Source organism: Cloeon dipterum, chromosome 2, assembly GCF_949628265.1.
Source record: "Cloeon dipterum chromosome 2, ieCloDipt1.1, whole genome shotgun sequence".
NCBI lineage: Eukaryota > Metazoa > Arthropoda > Insecta > Ephemeroptera > Baetidae > Cloeon > Cloeon dipterum.
The window spans coordinates 14888959-14908743 of NC_088787.1; the positions used below are offsets into that span (position 1 = coordinate 14888959).

Sequence of the window (19785 nt, forward strand, 5' to 3'; positions counted from 1 at the left end):
TTGCGTGGGAACCACGCACTTGTTTAATTTATTCGAATTTTGCGTGAGTTGTGAAATAAACTAAACTCGAATCGTGCGTTTTAAAATGATTTTATTTACTTATCTGTATATTCAATGAAAATAAATTAAGTTTACACTTCACCATTAGAACAATTATTTCATCCATGCCATAAATAGCAAATTGTCAGTTTACAAGCATTGGGAAAACTCAGCCCTGGCTAAGCTTTTGGATGGACAGGGATGACAAATTTGGGTCCAAAGGGAGATTTATAAGTGATGCCAAGTTCCTGGTAGAGGGACACAGGGAGGGATAAGTTGACAAGGTAAATTTTGCCATTCGATGGGCTGTGAGCGAGAGGCAGCGAACCGACCAATGACAATTTAAGTTCAACTCCGGTACCTTGAGGGGGAGGATCGAGACCCATGATGGGAGCTCTGCTATTTTTTATCCAATCCATGGCTGCTGGTAACCAGTCTGGCTGGGGCTTGTTGGGGAAATCATCCATCAGTGGGTCATCAATCGCCATGACTATCAGATCAGCGTTTGAAATTCCTAGATGTACAAAATTACTATTTGTCAGTGGAAAAACTGATTTGACCATACCTTGCATGCTTGTTAGCACCGGATTTTTCGTTAGTTTGAACAGCGCCAGCTCTCTGAACAGTTCCGAGGAGATTCCTGACTCCGGGATGACAATCTGGACATGAATGTCATGCCCCGAGAGTTGCCGAGCAAAGTTGGCGCCCAAAACGGCGCTCCTCTGACTTCCGCAGAACACAACCACGCTTGGGAGTTGGTGGGCGTTGCGCGGATTCAATCTAAAGGAAAATTGATGGTAATAACTGCGATAGCCTATTTTATTAAAAACAAATACCTGTGTCCTCCACCCAAGAGTTGCAGGGCCATTTCAGTTGCAGCCCTTCCTATCAACTCTGCCTGTCTCTCGACCGAAACACCAAGTCTCTCGGAAAGCCCTAGGAGCTGGTTTCGTAAGGATATCGAGATGGATGGTACAACCAATCCGGAATCTAAAGTCAAGATAAATTTAACCTCATTTCCAGTGTTAGTTCATTCTAACCAGTGACATATTCGAGAGAGGTGTTGCCAGGTACTTTGATCTGCCTATATTTAGCAGGAGTTACTTCCAGGACATTTTCGTCGTGGCGATATTTTTGGGGCGTTTCCGCTTGCTTCACTAGGTCAGGTCTGCTGCTTTGTTGGTTGATCATCTCATACTCTGCCTGAAGAAAAAAGTACAGAAAAATCAGTCAAGTATAGTGTTGGCGTTTATGGACGCTATATAAGATGATAAATTTAACGCAGACTATTCAAGAGAAACAAACTTGTCAGAGAAATTCAATTCCTGAACTCTTTCTGCTCAATACTTATGGTTGGTGTCTCAAACTAAGAGGAAAATTCTCAATTTTAAAACGGATGGCAATAACTTACTATTAAAAGTCTTTTATATCCACTGCTCAGCACATCTTGTGGGCTCTATGAGCTCAACGTGGGACCAGAGTGGCCGAAGAGGCGCTATGGGCCTAATGAGGCCATCTTTTCACCACCCTGCACCAAGGTCTTTTATTGAAACACTAGAAATTTGTCCCTAAAAACGCTTGAAAGGTGCAAAAATCAGCAAGTGGCGCCTCCTACCAGCCTATAGAGTTATTTGATCATTTTGAGCCACCCTTAGCCATCTGTGACATTGGGCAGCCACAGTAGCAGATTCCTGAAATGCTTAAATATCTCCCATTGCCTCCGCAGTCCCCACTCCTAGGAATGCCTTGACAATGCGTGCCCAACAAGGGGTCTCCTGCAACCTCCAACCCATGTGGCAAGCCTTGTTTGTGGAATTTTCAATCTTGAGCAGTTCAGCTTATGGAAAAATTAAATTATTGTGGGTGGATTTAAGGGACTTATATCCTCTGAAGAAAGGATCTCAATCAAAAGTTTTAAATTAATATATCATTGTATCAATTGTATTTTAGTTATGTTACAATATAATACTGATGATAATATGCATTCCAACTTAAATTCTTATAACGCACACCCAGTATAATAGTTGGTTTGATTGAATTTGTTTATAAGTATAATGAGGAATAAGTCAATTATTAATAAAAATTTAGATATCTCCCTACTGTCCTCACTCAGGATAAAAATCTTCATTGAGATGGTGAAATACCTGTTTATTGAACAGCGCCAAATTCTTCTCGAAATCAAAATCTTCTTCCAAGACAGTGTTGTCAATGGGCGACCCAAAAGCTGCAACATCTCGCTGTTTGAAATGTCGGTCCTTTTTACTTGGTGAACGAACTCCATCAGGGAAAAGACATCGGCCTACATGTTCAGAGTTTAAATGTGAGCAGAAAAAACAGTCAAAATTATGTACCACTTGGTCCTGGTTTTATGCTGTGCATATTTTCATGTCTCATTGGAGATAATGTTTGAACAGTTTGAACGTTTTCACGTCCGTTTACTGACAATGAGTGAGGAGCTGCTGCGTGGAACGCTGACCTTATAGGACCATTCGATGACCCGTGGGAGTGAGCTCTCTCATCAGCCTGACTATGAGAGGAAGCTCTTTGCAAGATTTCCAGATCTTTGATATCAGTGGCTCTGAAATTGAAATATCTATAAGTCATTTATATGTTCCTCGACAAACAATCGGCTAGAGTAAGAAAAAACCATCCTAACCTGATCGTAATCTCTCGGGAAGTGCACGGCACCCCATTCCTGGCTGCATTCCTCAGTGTGATACTTTGATCGCTTGCCTCAACTTTGGCAATCACACCTTTGAATGTCCCTAGGATGGAGCCACAGTTGATAGCGACCGTGTACCCAATCCAATTTTCTGCCATGCCTGAATCTTTTTGCCGGCTTCTTCGACTTCAACAAACCCCGCGATGGCTTAGCTTGTGCTGGGCTTTAAATTTAATATTTTTAGCTCCCGGTCTTCTGACAGGGAGAAACCAGCGGTTTCCTCTGCAATCGCCACTGAATGAGAAACGGCGAGTTAAGTTATTGAGGACAAGAAATGTAGGTCTATTCAGTAGTTCAATGAAAGTAAAAGTAATCTGCTAAAAACCAGAAGTTCTCGTTAGGCTCGAGCCTGAAGCTTGTGCGTTGTTTTGTTTTCCTCATTAGCAAGCATACTACAGGTTTGCCAAGCCACGAGAATTGCACTAAATATTAATAATTGATCTCAATCAGTGATTTTTTTTAAAGTGGTTTAATCCGTTAAAATAATAACTTCACCTTTTAGAGCAATGCTAATTTGGACTTTGTTCCAGTTAATAACATTATCGCTTGGACTTGCAATATTCCGCAATTTTTATACGGTTGTCCTTACTGCTTATCAACCTCATTCAACGTGCTGGCCAGGTGCTGCGGGCCTACTGTTTACCAAAACTAAAATATATTTAAAGCATTTACACACAAAATATTTATATCAGTTATAATAGAGGTAGAGTTCAAAGGATATTGAAGAGTCTAAATAAAATAGAATGTCATGCGATAACATTTCTCAACAGGTATAACATGGTTTATAACTAAAATAATCTTTGATCGATATTGTACGAAAACCAAAATCTTAATATAATAAAATGGTATTCCTCTTGACGCACATTTTTGTGTATGTTAAAACGACAAAAATTTATAAAGAAATACTCTTAGAATATAATATACTTTAAAATACACACATCATAAATCATTATTGATTATTTTGAGATGTAGTAGAGATCTCTATGTTAAATCATTATATATTTTGCTAGAAATGTTTCAATTAACCCTTAAAAAATATTTTATCTTACGAAATCTTTAGATTATTCGCACAAATATTAAGTCACCAAAGCTCATTTATCTACAAATTCATATTATGTATTACAAATATTTCAACTTAAGATTTTCTCGCAGGCTGATGAAATCGAGGCATTAAGGTCGATTTACGAGGGAAATTTTTCCATTGAGGATGAGGCCAATCGCTCCTATGCCATTCAGGTTGAAGAGGGTAGTAAAGAAGCAATTTTGTATTTCCAATTTCCTGAAGACTACCCTGCTAACAGTCCACCAGTGTTCCAAATATCAGCGCCCTGGCTCAAAGGCACTCAAAGAGCGGAGGCATCTTCTCAACTAGAAAATGTTTTCTTGTATTATAAAATTTCTAGATATTAAGAGCGATTGAATAATCAGAATTCCCGCAATAGAGAAAATATTGGAGAACCAGTGATTTATCAGTGGGTTGAAAAGCTGCGAGAGGTACTTCAGTCATTTAATGACTCCGAGTCGTGCAACACTGAAGAGAATCCAATTCAGGCGACTCATGAAAATAAGAGCGAACTTCATTCCCAATATCCCCTAGTGCATGGAGAGCCTTTGCAAGCTGGCAAGTGTACTTTTCAAGGCCATCTGGCAATCGTCAAATCCACGGATGACGTTAAGTAATAAATATACAATTAAAATCATAACAAATTAACATGTCACTGTGCCTCGTAGAGAAGCCTTACAAACGCTTCTTGAAATTAAAAAGGTCGCAAATGCCACGCACAACATGTATGCATACCGCATTAAAAAGGAATCTGGGAACGTCAGCAGTGATTGTGATGACGATGGAGAAACTCATGCTGGGAGCAGAATGTTACACTTGCTAGAGGTTTAATTTAATACTTACTATCAAGGAAAATTGTATATTGATATTTTTCAGATTTTGAATGTCACTAATGTGTTAGTGGTCGTGACACGGTGGTTTGGAGGGGTGCATCTGGGTCCAGCAAGATTCCAACACATTAACAATGCAGCTCGACAGGTACTGACACAAGCTCAAATGATTGTAGATGAGAAAAAGGGATCAAAGTAAAATCGATAAGTTTTTTTATGAAGTATAGCTATTATAATGTCATCTATGGGTCAAATAAAGTAAAGTTTTCAATGCATTTGATAAGCCATGAATATTCAAGAGCTTTGATGTGCTTCATGTTGAACTCGATAAAATTTTTCTTGGTCTTTCCTTTCTCGTAAATAATGAAGTGTGAGCACTTGGCCAGTGGTCCAGATTGGTTAGCGTGCAAAGGAATGTCATTCACGCCTGCGATGTCTTCAGGGTCAGGAGACCTGCTCAGCACTCTCCCACCCATTACCTTCACAATTTGTATCACGCTCTCCCTGTTCAGATCAGCCCCAAAGTTTTCAATGTTGCTGAAGAAGAAGTAGCACCCAGCAAACAGTCCAGGCAACTGAATAGCATTCAAATTAGTTTAACGTAAGATTAAAAAGGAAAAATTTACCATTTCCATTGAATTTGTTCTGGCTCGCAGGAAGACATTTCCCATGGAACTGTTTTCTGTTCCATGTAGTTCATAGATCTTTGGGTCACCAAGCTCTCCATTTTTAAGCGAAACCCTGAGCCCTGTTAAGATTTTAATATTATGATCAGCAGGTCTTTGAATTATGCAATGCAAAAATACATTCTGCCCTGACAATCCAGGCTCCTGCTGCGATTCCAGCCAAGATGGCAGTCGAGGTCTGACATTTGTTGTTTTCATCCTTTGCAACTACAACCTTAACGTCTCCACTGATTTGAACTTTATATTAGAAACTGAAGTGCAGAGCAAATTATAATATTACTTTGGTTTGGAAGACAGCTTTCCTGAAAATGTCTTCACAAAATCAGTCAACATAGATTTCTGAACTTTATCCAAGCCAGCCGACATGATCAGCAGTGGCCGGCCGTCTGCAAAGAGGTTACTTTGCGTACAACCATCTGAAGAACTGCAGAGATTGACATGTTTGGCTGAAGAACCAAGCAGTTCAAGGATTTCCATGTTCTTTGTCATGTCCCTGAAAACAATATACAAATATAGCTATATATAATTTAAATGTAAGTAAAAACTGAATGGTTCTAGTCTGTATGGAAAATTAATTCTGGATTGCTTGCTAATAGTGAAAATGATATAATGAGGAAATTAAATAGCACATTCTTGTACTGTACAGCAGCTGTTTTGGCCCCTCAGGCCTCATCAGCAGTACTTTACCTACAAAACAAAATTCATATAGTAGAGAATTATGAATCAGTGACTTGTCGGACACATCTGGCTTCACTCATATCTGACTGAAATCTCTACGGTTATGGATTAGGTTTTGAGGTTGTTTCGGTGATCCAAGTCCTGTCAGGCTGAAACAGCTGCTGTACAGCACAAGAACGTTTTATTTATCCTCATAGAATTTTAACTATTAGCTAGACATCCAGAATTAATTTTCAAACCAACAACACATTTTCTTTGATTTAAAGATTTAACATGAGTGAATGTATCTATTTCTTTGTCTTTAAATATAGCTACAATATTGAATAGAAAACATTACTATAATGTTTTCCTTTTGTACAAGGCTGGATCAATTCCTACAATTTTTATTAAGTGAAAGATTCCCTTTCATTTGTTAATAGAATTTTAATTTAATTTACTTAATAAAATTAAATACCTGGCACTCTCTCCTTTGATGCTCAACTGATCAGGGTCTGCACCAAATATCAGCAGCAACTCCACCATCTCCTTGTATCCAGCAGAAACCGCATCGTGCAGTGGGCTCAAATATTCTTCTCCACCAGCCGCATTTACCCTGGCACCGCGTTCAAGCAACAACTGAGCGATGTCAACTCTATTGCTCTGAGCAGCTTCATGCTTCACAAAAGAAGAGTTGAAATTTTGAACAAATCCAGTAAAAATGTCTCTACCAAAGGCGTCCAGCCGTTGTAGTCCCTGACACAACTATTGGCTCCTGCATCCAGCAGCCTTTTAACTTCATCAATATTTTTCTTGACACAAGCAACCTGCAGAAGTGTTTCTCCTTTGGAGTTTCGTTTGTTGACGTCTGGAAAAGGACTGCCCAGTGAACTTCTCCTACCTCTGAGTGAACCAGCTGGAGTTGAAGCAACACTACATTCCGATTTCTAAAAGATTTCAAGTCAGATATATTTAATGCCTGTTAAATTTATTTTATAATTAAGAGGCTTAAGTTAGCAACATCCACAATATGGTAAAATTACAGTTTCTGCCGGTTTACACATCTCGCCAGTTCTTAAGATAATCCCATTTAAGTAGGGGTGGCAAAAACTTAACTAGTCAGCAAAAACTTTAATTTTTCCATATTAAATGAAATTACGAACATCCACAATTTTTTTAATCCCATTGATAAATTCTAATAACTTGCAAAAAAGTTTCAGTGGATTCATTCACAACTTGTGGACGCACCAACAAACTTGAAAAATGGTCAAAAATAGTTTTAGTGGATTTTAAGCATTATTTTTAGGATGATTTGTAGATATAGTGGATGTTGCCGGCTTCAGCACCGCGGTTGAATATTTACTGCTGGGGACGCTGCTGGTGTCAGTGGTATCTTCTTGCCCTTGTTAGATGGAGGAGCAGACTTGAGAGGGGTCTTTTCAATGAGAGTGCCACTTGATTGAAAGAGCCTCTCCAAAACTTTCAGCTGCTTTGATACTTCCTCATCAACAACGTAAACGATGTCTTTGTTCTTGATATTGACAGGGTACACACACGCAGGACAAGATTTAAGGTTGTCCTTGCAGGCTTTGCAAAATACGTGGCTGACGCAAATACCAATAAATAGTTCCTCCACGACAGTGTCACTGCGATATGAAACATGAAAATTAATTTGGTTAATTTGTACATACCTAAATACACGTTTTAAATTCGCATAAGTATTAATTATGGACCACAATGACACTGAGCTCCGCAAAAACGAAGCTGTATTTTAAGTAGTGCATGTATACATATGTTTATCAATAATATACTACATATTATATCATATTAATATACGTGTATAATTATGATATTATGTACATAATATATTATCTAAATAATTATAAAACCCTAGAAAATTCATGCAGTTCATAGCAAACAATGACGAAATCCCACCTGCGGCCAGTATACAATAATTGGATCACATCTATGTAAATACATAGTTTGTATTTTACATAATATTGACAAGAGCGAGCTTATAAAGTACATACATATATTTTATAAATGGTTAAGTTACAGTTTCTGCCGGGTTACACATCTCGCCAGTTTTAAAGAAAATCACATCATGTTAAAGTAGGGGTGGCGAAAACTGTGACTTTTCCATTAATAAATAGATATGTATGTATGCATGATATTACATAATTATAATGTATGATACAAACCATTTTTTACACTTCAGACACTGCAGAGCGCATTCTACTGACGACTTCAATTTAGCATCGTTCAAAAGTGGCATCTTAAGAACAATCTGCCTCTACATTCGTGCTCTGTCTGGCCTCAGATCTATGTACCTATGCATTCCTCTTCACACCCTATGACCAATGATATAAGTCACCACAGATCCAGGTCTAGGTCAGATCAGATGGTTCGTCCGTGATCTACAGCACTTCGCGCTAAAATGTTTGCAATTCATTCAACTTAAGAAAGTTTTTTAAATATACATATATATATAACTCAATGATAGCATTCAATTTTGTTAAATGAATGAAACTCATTTCATTTCTCCAGTATGTATACACGGTATTTTCTTTAACAACTCTTTAAATAATTTAACCCTAATATGACATGTATGTACGTAAGATGAGAAGCTAATTATTTTTTAGTTTAACTATTGGTTATAATGGTGTGTGTATTCGTTTTAGGTTAAGACTTGTTATGTTGCAGAGCCTGAATATATTTTTTCTACAAAACGCGCGCAGCCAGGAGAGCTGTGGATGAATCTCCGCATGCTTTTTGCATCAAGAATTTTTAGTATTGATCAAGCTAACTAAGATAATGGAGAATGACGAAATTTTAACTGCAAAATTAAATAAAAGCAAATAAAAATTTCTTGGTACACATTACGCATATACTTATGACAAAATAAGCTGTAAAAGGATAATTCCTACACTTATTCTTGCAATTTAGAATTTTTTAGTTACATTTCAAATTTGATCAAGATTACTGTTCTTCTATTTGCCCATAAAAATATTCGATAAATTATCAAGTTATATGCTACAGCATAATCTAGGTACTGGGATTATATTTTAGCACACATTTTTGGTGCGCAACATAAAAGAGAGCCGATAATCAGATGCGATGCTAAAAACAAAAATAGCACATCTAAAAATAAACCGCCAAAAGAAGGAGTGAGCTTGAAACTTGCAGTGGTCAAGTTGGCGAAATTTAACTGAAGATCAAGAAGAAATGCTCTAAATTGATTTAATTTGGACATATCATCCGAATGATTAATTAGTAAAATTTATAAAAACGATAAGCACGACATCAGCGATGGGAACCATAATAAATTCTAATCAACAAAATTGATTGTAAGTAAAAAACGCATTTTCTTCCAACAATATGCATGTCTAACTTGTTGATCGCACAATATTTGAAAGGCTTCAAAAACATACAAGTGAGTATTCACTTGCTGCTGCAATTGCTTTCAGCTAGTTTGTGACGCATGTGGGTCGCCGGGCTCTTCTATACCTCCTCTGAACCAAATGGATCAAGAATTAATAAATGACTTAAAATCGAAACAGATTCTGCATTGGAATGCAAGAAATTTTTTAGCGTTACCAAGCGAGCTTTCCATATTTGGATCAGGTGTGACAGAAATTTACATCAGATGGAACAATATTCATAATTTGGTATGTATAAAAATGGACTGGGTTTTAAAATGACACTCACACAATTCTTTCTATTATTTTTATTTAGCCAGCATGGATGGGCCATTCACTGCCAAGTCTGACAAATCTGTACCTGGAATTTAACAAGCTAAGTGACTTACCGGCAGAGTTTTCTCTTTTGAAAAATTTAAAAGTACTGCATTTGGATAGTAATAACTTTTCAACCGTACCTGCTGTTGTGTTCCAATTGCACAGTCTCGAGTGCCTGAATCTTAGCAGAAATGTGATTGAGTGGCTGCCTGTTGGTAAATATATTACATAATTTTGAATTTGAAAATAATTTAATGCTGAATTTTTAGAAATTGGAGCCCTGAAAAATCTGGAACATTTGGACTTATCTAACAACTGGCTCCAGTTCTTGCCTCTTGAAATCTATCATTGCGGAAAATTAAGGAATCTTTTTTTGAATGACAACAAATTGCTATATTTGCCCAGAACCATCACACAGTTAACAGCATTGGAACATCTTAATGCAGCTTCAAATATGCTTCACTTTTTGCCCCCAGTCCCTTTCTGCAGCAAGCCTATCATTGACATTTCTCACAACTACAAACTAAATTGGTGCTCTATGCAAGCATTAAACCAAAAACTCGTAAATGTCAACTTCACAGGAGAAGAGTGTGATCTCAGCAAAAGGTAAACTTTAAATACAAATTATAAATCCATCAAATTCAGAAAATGAAAAATATGTTATTGATAAACAGTTGTACCGGCTGGACATTGATACAATGTGATAATGGACAGCAGTGCATTGAAGTTGTTTGTTCGGGCACAACGCAGAACATTTTCCTACCTCTGGGCCTACATATTTGCAACATGATGGAATCCAAGATTCCTTCACTACTTGAGCTCACCCAACGGATTGCATACAAGACTGTGATAATGCCAAATCCTTTGGAAGACAGTGCAAATTCAATGGAAATTGATCAAGACACCAACATCAATTTGCCAATTGAAATTTACAAGTCACTCATTCTTGGCCCAGCTGCAATTTGTTTTGTGTGTCAAAGTAGAATATTTCAACACTCATATTGCTCTGTAGCTCATTCGCACATTTTGCAGATTCCTCATTGCTTAGTTTTTCTTTGCTCTCGATCGTGTGCAATTAATTATTTTAATTTTTCGTGCAATGATTAGGATTATACTATTTCCATTAAATTATTTTTAAACGTAAAGAGATTCCTCTTGATCGCATACAAACTGCAGGGTAGTGCAAGGGTACTGATCAGAGATTCTTATCAAATTTGCTAAATTGTATTGCCGTAAGCGTGATGTTGAAGCGTGATGTTGATCTTCAACAGAGATGAGAGGCGCGCACAATTTGGACATCAGATTAGTGCAGTAGAGAGTACTAAATATATCTCACCACCAACACCACTTATTCATAATGTCTTGGTCGGTCAGAATAACGTCCGGGATTAGGCCGACTGTAGGGTGAACTCTGGTTATGTTCTCTAAATCTGTAGTCACGCTGACGACCATGGTGATCCGACTCTCGACGATCTGATCGATTCCAATCTCGACCGCCACCACTATTTCTGTCGTCCCGTCTATCACGGTCATTATTTCTGGCCTGACGTCTCTGACCAAACCTACATGGAAAAAACGCATAAAGAAAACGTTATTCAATTACCTAACCTTCAAATCATATATCATACCATCTTTCTTCAATTGGAGGACCCCTTTGATTAGACTTGCAATACTCTACAAATTCATTGTCGGCATCTGTGTATCGAGGAGCAAATTGTTCCTCACATGTTGACAAAAATTTCCGCAAATCTTCTGAGAGGTCCATTATAAAGGAACAATGTTAAAAGAACTATCACTGATTGAAGCAAAAAGTTCCTCAAATAGAATTAATCAATAAACAATCTCGTTACTGTGCCTGGCTTTTTAGAAAACAACGTAAAGCAAGCCAGAATGCCTTTTGTTAGGGTGCATTCATCCACTCTATTTATAAACAAAACAGAACGCATAACGCATGCCATGGAAATGACCACGCCCACGGCGCCATCGCTGACGTGCAGTCGGAGCTTTGCTGTCATAAATAATTTATATGTAGAATACTTAAATCCAATTTCAACACATGGGCTAGCATTAATATAGCCATTTCGATGATTTTAAGCTTGTTATTGATTCTCATAATGCAGCTCTGAACTGCAGACATTACTTTCTAAATTTACAACGTGACTAATATTGTAAGCTTCTCTGCCAGTCTTACTGGCTCTTTCAGATACCTGCGTTTTAAGTAGTCAGCAGAGTAAAAAATGTCATTTATCCTCTTATAGTCTCCGCAATATCTTTAATTCTTGTATTTCAAATGCCTTTTATATCATTCCATTTCTAGATGTGTTTTTCCTTCTTACATCCTAAATCATTCATTTTATTTATTATTAATCTGTGCTCCTGTTCTCACAATCACTGGAATAAAACGGAATTGAATTACACTAACAACTTGTCTATTTACATTTCTAACCATTTCAATGCTGAATGTTGCTGCTCTTAGAATAAAGTCCTTTTTGCTGCAGTAACCTATGCCATACAATCCTTAAGTGGATAAAAATTTAAAATCTACTCTAGATCTTGTCAATTAAATCCAATTCACCTTGTGAAAATGTGTTAAGTTTGAATGAAATTTAATAAGTTTGTTAAAAAAATGTTTAATGTTGTATCATTGGAATACAAGTGTAGTCAGCCTGGTCCAACATGACACCTTAATCGAAGAGACCTGTGGGAAACAGTTTTAACTTAATATTATGATAATAATATTAAATGGTAAATCTACATACCGAAGCCCATGTCATCATCAGATTCCTCAGGTTCTTCTTCTTTCTTCTCTTCCTTCTTTTCAGCGGCAGGTGCAGCACCAGCGGCAGCAGCAGCGGGTGCTAAATGGATATATGAGTAATAAGTAAAACGTTCTTAGATTTGTTTGATAAATTTACCAGCTCCACCAGCAGGTGCAGACCCAACACCAGATCCAACGTTGGTGATCAGGTCCTTGACGTTGATGCCTTCCAAGGCCTTGGCGAAGAGACCTGGCCAGTAGGGCTCGACCTCAACATTGGCAGCCTTCAGGATCGTCTGGATCTTCTCACCCTGAGAGCAAAAATTAAAAAATACAGAGGTTATGTATGAAATACAAAATTGTGTTAGGTAGCCAGCCATTGGCTATTATCCAAACACCATTTTATCATTCGGTGCCAATTGAGACAGAACATTTTAGAAAAAAAACTTGAATTATCTATGTAGGATGTTTAGTAATGCTTGATTTTACAAACAGTAGGCTGCAGTATTATTTCGACATATTAATAATAACATAATATTGTCTAAATATTAATTGATAGCCGTTTCCAGCCACGAAATTTTCTAGCTGGCCGCGTTCTTAGGAATAACAGAAAGCTTTGAGCTGGCGAATTTATAAAATGATAAAAATATCATATAGCATGGGCCATGGACGATCAATTTTTAATTAGTCCCGGCCTGCCGCTGTAATTTTTGTTCACGTGGTAAGCTGCTGTGACTTTGGAATAACAACGACGGCTTTCGGTCAATGAAGGGCCAGAGAGAAATTTAAATGTGTGTATGTATGAATATAAGTTGATGTTTCAGGCTGTTTAAGCACCGCAGAAATTCACAGACGAACTGGTCAGCTGCCGTAGGGCCAAACCGGTAGCATAATCATACAGCAAGCCGCCTCAAAATTTTCCATTAATAATTTCTAAATCCAACTTGATTAAATTAAAAACCACGGGGGCTCTATGAACAAATTAGAATCGAAATTGGTAATCACGCAGGGCATTAATTTGCCATGTGTGCGTCAATGCCAGACGGTCAGCGTTGATTTTACCATGGAGACGCTTCATATTTAAGACAAAAATACTCACAGTGACGGCAATATCGTCGTCGACGAGGATCAGCGCCGAGTAGACGCAGGCAAGCTCTGTCTTGGAAGTCATGTTTAAGATGCGGATGAGTTATTATAGATGTGCAAGTCGCCGATTAGGCCTTAGCTCGACTGAACCGAGAACAAGCACTGCAACAGAATGAAATAAACAAGGCGCACACGCCGACAGGAAGAGGAAATGAACGAGTACGAAAGAGAGACTTCGAAAATACGTGAAAAGTCCACAGCCAATGCGCAATAGCTTGATCAAGCTATTGCGCATCACCTACACACCCACATAAACTTATCGTTAGGTTTAAAAACACAATGCGGCTAAAATGGGGCGTGTCTTGCTATCGAGCTGCGAACAGAAACGGTAGTAAGAGAAAGAGTAAGCTCTCTAGGGAACAGAAAATCCGAGAAAATCGAAGATGTAAACAAAGACAAGCATTATTATTTGACTCTCAGTATTATTATTATTGATGATTCGAATGACAATTTCTATCAGAAAAGCAAAAGATAACGTATTATAAACAAGTAAAAAATATATTTATTCAATCTCGACATAAAAGCATCTGTTTACTCAATATTAATCAAGATTAAGTTCCGTTTTTTTGGAGCTTGAGTCATTTTGAGGTATGGTCTGACAACAAATTATTTTTCGTACATTGATTTAAGATTTTGCAGGTGTTCCGTAACAATCAATGCGAGCGGTGGCACTATCAGTATGGCTATTCATGAACCTAGTTTTTCTGGGCATGTGTGGCTACATGTACCTGCTCTGGAGACAGTACTGGCTGCACTCGGAGCGTCAGAAAACCAACCATGTCTCCATCCCTACGCCACCAGCCTACCCTTATGATGTCCAATATTTGGACCTAGTTGTGCAACACGGACAAGAAGACTCTGCTGAAGAGTCCAAGGCCAAGCACTTGAATGGCAGCACGTCTCAACATTCCAAAAAGATGCCCAGATTCAGATCGAAAACCAACCCAAAATGCAGACCGTAACAAACACGATTGAAGTTCTCAAATGTGAAATGAAATAACCCTTTTAAACAGAGATATTGAGGATTGTGAAGGAGCAATGATTGCAAAGAGTAAAATCATCCCTTCCGGGGTAGTTGCACACAAATCTCAACTTGTGGTTCAGTTACGAAGGGTGCTCCTGGACGAGGGCAGCATTTTCGCCAAAGATAAGAATGTATATGGAGTGAAATACACTGGCAGCAAAGGAACCATGAAGAAAACGCCACCCAGAGAAATAGTAAAAACTAAAAACCAAGAAATACTTAAAGAGGACCTTGTTTATTAACAAAGTTATTCTGTAGGTGTGCAACTTAAAGAAATCTGCTGTGCTTCGAATGCTCAAAAGAAAGGACGAGCCTTTTAAAACATTAGGGTTGGATGACCTATTTCCAGGCCAACCTGTTTTTAATAAGCAACGAGAAAAGAAGCAACCTTTCCGATCATGTGCAGTCATTGCAAGTGCTGGATCTTTAGTTGATTCGCAGCTGGGAAATTTTATAGGTAAATGAAATTATTATATGATGAACCAATTGAAAATATGTATAATTATATTCTTCTAATTTGAAATTGTAGACTCCCATGACGTGGTTGTCCGCTTCAATCATGCGCCAACTGAAGGGTTCGAGGGCGATGTCGGTGCTAAGACATCAGTTCGAATCGTAAACTCGCAAGTGATATCCAAGCCCGAATTTGACTTCCTCAATAATCCTATCTATGACAATATCACAATGGTTGCATGGGATCCTTGCAACTATACAAGTTCGCTGATTCAGGTAGTGATTTATAAGTTGATCTAGTTTTCCTCTAATTAGTTATGTAGTGGTATGAGCGCCCTGACTTTGATCTCTTTACCAACTACTGGACCCGTCGGCAGAAAAGACCCAATGACGACTTCTACATTTTGGATCCGCGATCTGCTTGGCCTGTTTGGAACTTTATCCAAGGCAACACGCCCGCAAGGCTCAGAAGAAATCCTCCAAGTTCGGGATTTCTAGGTTTGTAAGACAGTGTTCAACCCAAAATCCAATAATATATATATATATATATATATATATATATATATATATATATATATATATATATATATATATATATATTAACCCCCAATTTTTTAGGTCTAATTTTGATGCTTCCAATGTGCAACCACGTGGACATGATTGAGTACGTGCCATCAATTAGGCAAACCAAACGTTGCCATTACTATGACACACTCGAAGACAATGGCTGCACTTTCGGGGCCTGGCACCCTTTGGCTGCCGAGAAGTTGCTTGCATTGTCAATGAGCTCGAGCGACGACAATGAAATATTTGGCAGAGGGATCCTCAGAATTCAGGGATACCCATCTTTGAATTGTTAATTGACTCTTCCGAATTTGAATATTCCTTTGTCTTTTAGCGAATTCTCGATTCTAAAAAAATTGAATCTAGAAAACAAGATCTTAACTTTAGTAACCTGCATCCTTGTTAATGATGCTTGTTGTGCCAACCATTGCACTTTTAATTATTTAGAAGTTCAAATTAATAAATACTAGTCAAGACGTGATCTCTTCTACTGCATGATGTATTCTACTTTAAACAAAAAATATTATGATCTCAAATAAAAAGAAACATGGCATTTTGATTAATTGTGATCTTTTATTTCTCACTGCAATTGAAATGTTGATTCTTTCCAAATATTGAAACATTGTACTATTTAGTACACGAAATAAAAAATTCCATCAATCATTGGGCACATTCACCACATGCTGCATTAAAAAAATGCATAAAACATTTTGTCACTATACAATGCAATAATTAATAGTTAACTTGAAAATCTGAATATGCTGTGATTTTAAAATAAATGTTGCTTTTGAATTTGGGCTGAAATGGAAACCTTGTTTCAATAAGATTTGGATGAATATTTGGCCTTGAGAGGAAATACAGGCAAGAAGGTCGAGCGAAACCTTGCGCGCCCGTAGGTAGGACAGGACAACCAACGTTCATATACAGTGATTTTCCCATTCAGTGAGCTTATGGCGAGAATTCGACTAAAGAGAGTCGATCGAGCGACCTGCAACCCTCCAGTCTAGTGAATGTGATTTTACAATTGATTTTTAGTTAATTTATTTCAAAATCAACAGAACAATGCTATGAGGGTGCGTTCCATCCTCATCACCGCTCACTCGGTTTAGCCTAGCGATGGGAAATCCTTCTCGTCATCCACCTTGGGGGCCGACTGGTGCTGCCTGAAGTTTCCGCGGCCGGCTGGCTTGGGGAAGCTTCCGCGTGGTGGTCCACGCTCGCTGCGTTCGCCGACGCGCTCAGCCCGTTCTGGGCCCTCACCACCAGGGGCGGCACCTGGGGGGCCATCTCTCCTAGGGCCTCCACCGCGGCCACCGCGACCTCCACGACCAGCTCCTCGTCCACGTCCTCCTCGCCTAGCGTCGGAGAAGTGGATATCAATGTCGAGCACGTGCTTCTGGCGGCCCACGCGCTGAGGGTATTCAGCAATCTCGTACTCATCATCTTCGTCTTCATCCTCATCATTCTTCTTGCTCAATTCATACATCTTTTTCCATTGAGTCGGATCCTCGCCTTCGCCAGCCTTACGAATGTTGAAGGTGGGCTTCTGGGTCTTGGCGCGCAGAGCCTTCCACTCGTCAAGGGTCAGTTCCTATATGCAACAGAATTTGACATTTTATTAACATTCCGACACCTAAACGAACCTTAACTGATTCAGCCTCGTTTGCAGCATTTTCGTCAGCAGGAGTCTCTTCCTTGGTCGCCTCGCCGGCGGAGTCCTCAGCGGGCTCGCCCTGCGGCTTCTCAGGAGTCAGTTGCTCAGGGGCATCGCCAGTAATTGGCTCCTGGATCTCGTCTCTGTAAGTGCCCCAGTTGCGAGCGCCGCCGCCCTCTCGCTTGTCAACAGCCTTGACGCCGCTTTTGTCAGAACCGGAGTGCCTGTCAAACTCGCGGCGTGGTCGGAACTCACGCTCGCCTCGCTCTCCGCGTTCCCCGCGCTCGCCTCGCTCGCCGCTTGGGCGGAATCCACCTCGGCCGCCACGGCTGCCGCGCCCTACTCCGCGCATGCCACCGCGACCTCCGCGGGACTCAACATCGCCACCTGATCCAGGTTCACCGCCGCCATAGCTCCTGCAATCACGAAATTAGAGCTCTAAGTAGGCATTTCCAGATCAAATTGAAGAATACATTATGCATCAATAGTTTCAGGATTCGAGGGTAAAGGATTAAACCTGCATTCTTGATGTGCTTAGTTTTCACTATACTTGCGGACCGATTTAGACTTATCCATTATTCCCACCATGATCAGTTGGAAAAGTGAATGTGTCCAGAAACTAGTAAGAGACAGATTACAGGCAAACCCCAAGTCTTTTTGAAAGAACGGTCCAAAGCCAAACTAATTGAGTTGCAATTCATAAATATATCGTACACCATTTTTGGTGTTAAAGTGCTTGTATTGAAAAAAATAGATGCTACACACACAATTATTTTAGAAATCTGCGTTCGCTTGGCAACAACCCTGGATAAAAAAAATTTAAGAATATCTAACATGAACGGAATGGGCAAGAGGTAAATTCAGTGAATTCCAGAAGATGAATTTAAAAATACCTTGGTTCAGTGCGTTGCTCATGTCCAGCACGATCATCTTTGTTCCGTCTGTTGTTGCGCTCCTCTCGAGATTCAGGGGCAAATTTGACAGACGTTGGGTTGCGTGGAGGTCTGGCCGCAGGAGACTTTTCGTCCCTCGACTTCTGGGGTTCAGCAGGCTTCAAGTTCTGTGTCTCCTTAATGGGTTTTTTATTGGCTTGGCTTGCTGGCTTGGCCTTAGTTCCCTCAGCTTTAGGAACTGTGCTGCGGTTTTCTTTCTCTTGCTGTTGGGTCTTGACCTTCTTTTTGGTAGGATTCAGCTGCTGCTGCTTGGAGAGCATATCGAAGGGATCTGCTTCTTCATCATCCAGAAATAGTCCATATCGGTTGGAGACACCAACTCCATAGTCGTTCTCCATGCCGATTTTTTACTCCTGCGAGACACACGGTTTATAACGAGAGAACAAGGAAAAGCCGGGCAAATTAAATTTATCTACAAAACGATTATATGCCTACACGTGACCGAAGTGTCTGACAATATTTTAGTCCTCGATAGTATCTATATAAACCGATACAATGCCTATGTAAACGGCTAATGACAGGAAAATTTAAAACGAAAAAATCGCATTCCAATCAAAGAAATATCCAGGCATAATAACATCAAAGAAGAAATTTAAGACGCCAAGATTGGGAAATTAAATAAAATGTTTTTCGTCAGCTTCGGTAAACAGTGTGGGGTGTGCATGGTATTATCAAATTACTCTCGAAACATTCTTGCGCAACGAAAAATTTCTGAAAAAAGTTCAATACATTTTCTTCATGCTATCTCCTTGAAATGCTGCATGGTCTGCGTCTGCAAGGCCGTGCCGTAAAGAGTGTGTGTGGTGCATCACTTAAGGGGTCTCGCTTAAGGGTGCGCGTTCAGGGTTAATTCAGCGTGCATTATGAACAAAAGCAAAGGAAATAATCACAATAGACTAATTTGGTCCCTGCATGAGATAATACGACTCGTCGCGGGCCATAGAGAACAAGACGGAATTTGGTGGCTTCAAGTGATCGCCATAATGGTCTCATGAGCAATCGATACCGAATGCGCGCCGTTTTGAGGAGAGCATGCGGTAAAATTGAAACGGCTTGTGACGGAAAAATAAGACGCACCTCGACTTAAAACCATCGCTTCCCCACGCAAATCAATTGAAATTATCAATTTGACTGGTTTGGAGGTGAATTCAATGCGATTGTGAGCAAATATTCTTCAAAAATAGCCATTTTAAGATGGCCATGAGAGCAGTCATGCTGCCTTCATTTACACCCCGCTTATCCCCAATTTCAACATTTAAGGCATAAAATCTTCAATTTCAGTCGAAAAAATGGAAATCGGGCATCTCAAAGGAATATAACCCATGCAATACTCACGACCGATTTCCTATTTTATCGTTTTTTCCACAGGGCAGTCTTTGAAAAATCTCACTCGGGCGACCACGCTTTGTAGCTTTTGGCTATGAGAAGTCGCCGAATCGGAAATAAAAGCAAATGGAGTTCACCGTAAAGTGCTGCCACTGTCGTCGCTTTCGTGAAGTACT

At 39.3% G+C, this 19785-nt stretch overlaps 7 protein-coding genes across 9 annotated transcripts; 3 read left to right on the forward strand and 4 right to left on the reverse strand.

Annotated features, from left to right (window-relative positions):
* Positions 1-74: 74 nt before the first annotated feature.
* On the reverse strand, positions 75-3127 carry Edc3 (Enhancer of mRNA-decapping protein 3). The gene is made up of 7 exons (XM_065478562.1): positions 2696-3127; positions 2391-2617; positions 2184-2338; positions 1080-1242; positions 876-1029; positions 605-819; positions 75-553 (listed from the first exon to the last, which is right to left on the reverse strand). Exons 1-7 carry the CDS (start codon positions 2857-2859, stop codon positions 219-221), a joined length of 1413 nt encoding a protein of 470 aa, XP_065334634.1. The 5' UTR covers positions 2860-3127; the 3' UTR covers positions 75-218.
* Positions 3128-3374: 247 nt separating this feature from the next.
* Positions 3375-4991, forward strand: LOC135935931 (protein IMPACT-like). The gene is made up of 5 exons (XM_065478563.1): positions 3375-3531; positions 3914-4146; positions 4204-4437; positions 4493-4649; positions 4701-4991. Exons 1-5 carry the CDS (start codon positions 3505-3507, stop codon positions 4851-4853), a joined length of 804 nt encoding a protein of 267 aa, XP_065334635.1. The 5' UTR covers positions 3375-3504; the 3' UTR covers positions 4854-4991.
* Positions 4204-8444, reverse strand: LOC135935929 (BRCA1-associated RING domain protein 1-like). Its single transcript, XM_065478561.1, has 8 exons — positions 8196-8444; positions 7358-7640; positions 6726-6941; positions 6473-6672; positions 5621-5833; positions 5461-5567; positions 5281-5402; positions 4204-5229 (listed from the first exon to the last, which is right to left on the reverse strand). Exons 1-8 carry the CDS (start codon positions 8267-8269, stop codon positions 4897-4899), a joined length of 1548 nt encoding a protein of 515 aa, XP_065334633.1. The 5' UTR covers positions 8270-8444; the 3' UTR covers positions 4204-4896.
* A 715-nt stretch (positions 8445-9159) lies between these two features.
* On the forward strand, positions 9160-10973 carry LOC135936887 (leucine-rich repeat-containing protein 28-like). Of its 2 annotated transcripts, XM_065479892.1 has the most exons (5): positions 9160-9341; positions 9462-9662; positions 9730-9946; positions 10001-10337; positions 10406-10973. In XM_065479892.1, exons 2-5 carry the CDS (start codon positions 9516-9518, stop codon positions 10836-10838), a joined length of 1134 nt encoding a protein of 377 aa, XP_065335964.1. In that variant the 5' UTR covers positions 9160-9341; positions 9462-9515; the 3' UTR covers positions 10839-10973. The 2 variants fall into 2 exon arrangements, with proteins under 2 accessions (XP_065335964.1, XP_065335966.1); XM_065479894.1 differs by having other exon boundaries at positions 10001-10549.
* A 1372-nt stretch (positions 10974-12345) lies between these two features.
* RpLP1 (Ribosomal protein LP1) lies at positions 12346-13778 on the reverse strand. The gene is made up of 4 exons (XM_065479897.1): positions 13589-13778; positions 12647-12800; positions 12491-12589; positions 12346-12429 (listed from the first exon to the last, which is right to left on the reverse strand). Exons 1-4 carry the CDS (start codon positions 13658-13660, stop codon positions 12416-12418), a joined length of 339 nt encoding a protein of 112 aa, XP_065335969.1. The 5' UTR covers positions 13661-13778; the 3' UTR covers positions 12346-12415.
* A 173-nt stretch (positions 13779-13951) lies between these two features.
* Positions 13952-16239, forward strand: SiaT (Sialyltransferase). Its single transcript, XM_065479889.1, has 7 exons — positions 13952-14223; positions 14275-14593; positions 14649-14853; positions 14918-15116; positions 15189-15388; positions 15436-15610; positions 15731-16239. Exons 2-7 carry the CDS (start codon positions 14292-14294, stop codon positions 15970-15972), a joined length of 1323 nt encoding a protein of 440 aa, XP_065335961.1. The 5' UTR covers positions 13952-14223; positions 14275-14291; the 3' UTR covers positions 15973-16239.
* vig (vasa intronic gene) lies at positions 16230-19770 on the reverse strand. 2 transcript variants are annotated; one of them, XM_065479890.1, is made up of 4 exons: positions 19619-19770; positions 18224-18636; positions 17320-17746; positions 16230-17267 (listed from the first exon to the last, which is right to left on the reverse strand). In XM_065479890.1, the coding sequence occupies exons 2-4, from the start codon at positions 18619-18621 to the stop codon at positions 16782-16784; spliced, it is 1311 nt and encodes a 436-aa protein (XP_065335962.1). In that variant the 5' UTR covers positions 18622-18636; positions 19619-19770; the 3' UTR covers positions 16230-16781. The 2 variants fall into 2 exon arrangements, with proteins under 2 accessions (XP_065335962.1, XP_065335963.1); XM_065479891.1 differs by having other exon boundaries at positions 17326-17746; positions 19619-19769.
* Positions 19771-19785: the final 15 nt, after the last annotated feature.